The 2,152-nt window shown below is 65.2% G+C and overlaps 1 protein-coding gene across 1 annotated transcript; it reads right to left on the bottom strand.

Annotated features, from left to right (window-relative positions):
• Window positions 1-334: 334 nt before the first annotated feature.
• On the bottom strand, window positions 335-1,258 carry MYADML2 (myeloid associated differentiation marker like 2). Its single transcript, XM_007959566.1, has one exon. It carries the CDS (start codon window positions 1,256-1,258, stop codon window positions 335-337), a length of 924 nt encoding a protein of 307 aa, XP_007957757.1.
• Between the last annotated feature and the right edge of the window lie 894 nt (window positions 1,259-2,152).

Raw genomic sequence — 2,152 nt, 5'->3', positions numbered from 1 at the left:
ACAGAGACAGCAAGACAGAGACAGTGAGAGAGAGACAGAGACAGCAAGACAGAGAGACAGCAAGACAGAGACAGAGAGGCCTGGAAGCTGCCTCAGGCTCCTCTCTATCTCCCTGTTTAGAGCCTCCTGCCCCTCTGTTCCCGCTTCGTCCCCCACTCTGTCCCTCTCCTCCAACCAAGGACTGTCAGAAGGCCAGGAGGGCCTCAGCCATGGCCTGCCCATGTGGGGCAGTTCCCGCCATGTCTGCCGGCCACCCCACCCCTCCTCCCACCCCCGGGAGTCCTGGCTCCTGGTGCCTGGACACCGTCTGCTCCAGGCTGGGCTGCAGCTGTGGTTACAGGGCAGGTACAAAGCGGACCCTCTGGGAGTAGGCCAGGTCGACAGCGTAGAGGAGCAGGTTGACGTAGGTGAAGATGGCCACTACCAGCTGGCTGTCCCAGGGACAGCGTCCCCAAGGGCAGTCCGCCGGCCGCCAGGGCTCACCGTACTTGGGGTCGAAGCAGAACACGGGCCAGATGACAGCGGCACTGAGGTAGAGGAGCATGGCCACGAAGGTGTACACCACCACCAGGCGGTCAAAGGGGCAGCCCAGGCCACTTGTGTAGCCCATCACGCTCAGGGCCACCACAGCCACCGTGGCCAAGAAGCACAGGCTGTAGACAGCTACGCACCACTGGGTGGCCACGTAGCGCCCGTAGCGGCTGTCGTAGACCAGTGCCCCGAAGATGACGCAGGCCACGAAGGCCTGCACAATCTTGAGAAGGCCTGACACTGTGGCCATGTAGCTGGCCACCTGGCCGGGCCGGGCGCGGGTCAGGGCCACCTCGGTGGCGTAGGCCAGGAAGAGGAGCCCAGCGAAGACACTGGCCGCCAGGCGGAAGTCTCGGGCGGTGCAGCCGGCAGGCTCAGGCGGGCACTGCAGCCGGGTGAAGTACAGTGGGTAGATGACGGCGGCCGTGGCAGTCAGCAGCGTGGCCAGCATGGCAAAGGCGGCCGTGAAGTTGCCCCAGGAGAGGCGCAGGCAGCCATGCAGCCGGGTGAACTCACAGGCCACCACCAGCCCCGAGATGGCGAAGCAGAAGCCCCAGGCGGCCATGCAGAAGGTGCCCTGGACGCCTGCGAAGCCGCCCCTGTGGGCCACGAGGCTGAAGGTGGTGCAGCCAAAGGCCAGCTGCAGCAGGCGAGCCGTGCCCACGGGGGAGGTCACGGCGCCCAGGTGCAGGTAGCCGCCCCCGGGGGGCTCCATGGCGCTGCCCATCGGCGGGCACCTCCCCCTCACACGGCGCCCAGCGGTCCCGCGTCCGTGCGGCGGCAGTGGGTGCCGGCAGCCAGCGGCAGCGGTGACCACGATGACATTGCGGCAGGCTTTCCTGTGTGGGGAGGGCCGCCCCCCCCCCCCCGGCTATAAATAAACGGCAGTGGTCAGAGCCCCGGAATAGGGAAGGCTGCGTGCCTGCCCCTTTCCCGGGGGAACAGCTGAGCCCTGTGTCCCACGCCGCCCGCCGAGCCCGGCCAGGGCCTTTAACCCCTTGTCTGCTGGAGGCCGCCACCGCCGCCTCCTGCAGGAGCTGCGTCTGCCATTCAGTCAGTCTTGGCGGGGGCAGGGGTGCCGGGAGCACAGGCAGCCTGCTGGGCTGCTGGGGCCAAGCCTCAGGGTTGCCCTGCCTCTGTCCTGCTCCCTTCCCTCCCTGTTGTCATTGCCCCTGAGTCACGGGGAGGGGGTTGGGAAGGGGCAGGCAGCAGAGACACTTGCAAAAGTGGCCTCCCTTCTCACAGTCGCGAGGTCCCCCCATCCTTGGGGGGCTGTTTGAGGTTTACTCAGTGTTGGGGGAGCATCGCAGAGCTGTTGTCCCTCCGGGATCTGGAAACACCCAGAACTCAAGCCCCACTACTTTTCAGGAGAAAACATTACTGAAGTAGGAAAGGTGTTTGCAAATGAACCCTTCTGTAGTTAGCTGTTTTCTGAGGATGGTGGTGCCTGCTCAGGCCCTGCCATGTGGGGAAGAGGTGCGGAAAAGCCGCTGCCCTCAGCTGGCACCCACGCCTGGCCCACACACAGCCTGCGGGCCTTCTCACTCAGATCCTGGCACTATTCAAATCCACACGTAAGTTGGAGAGACAGTGAGAGTAGCACCTGTCCCACCTGGAGCGA

This window comes from Orycteropus afer, unplaced genomic scaffold, assembly GCF_000298275.1.
Source record: "Orycteropus afer afer isolate SDZICR_OR568_19922 unplaced genomic scaffold, OryAfe1.0 scaffold00018, whole genome shotgun sequence".
NCBI classification, from domain to species: domain Eukaryota; kingdom Metazoa; phylum Chordata; class Mammalia; order Tubulidentata; family Orycteropodidae; genus Orycteropus; species Orycteropus afer.
Note: the sequence above shows the minus strand (reverse complement) of the source record. Positions and strands in the feature narration are given on the sequence as shown.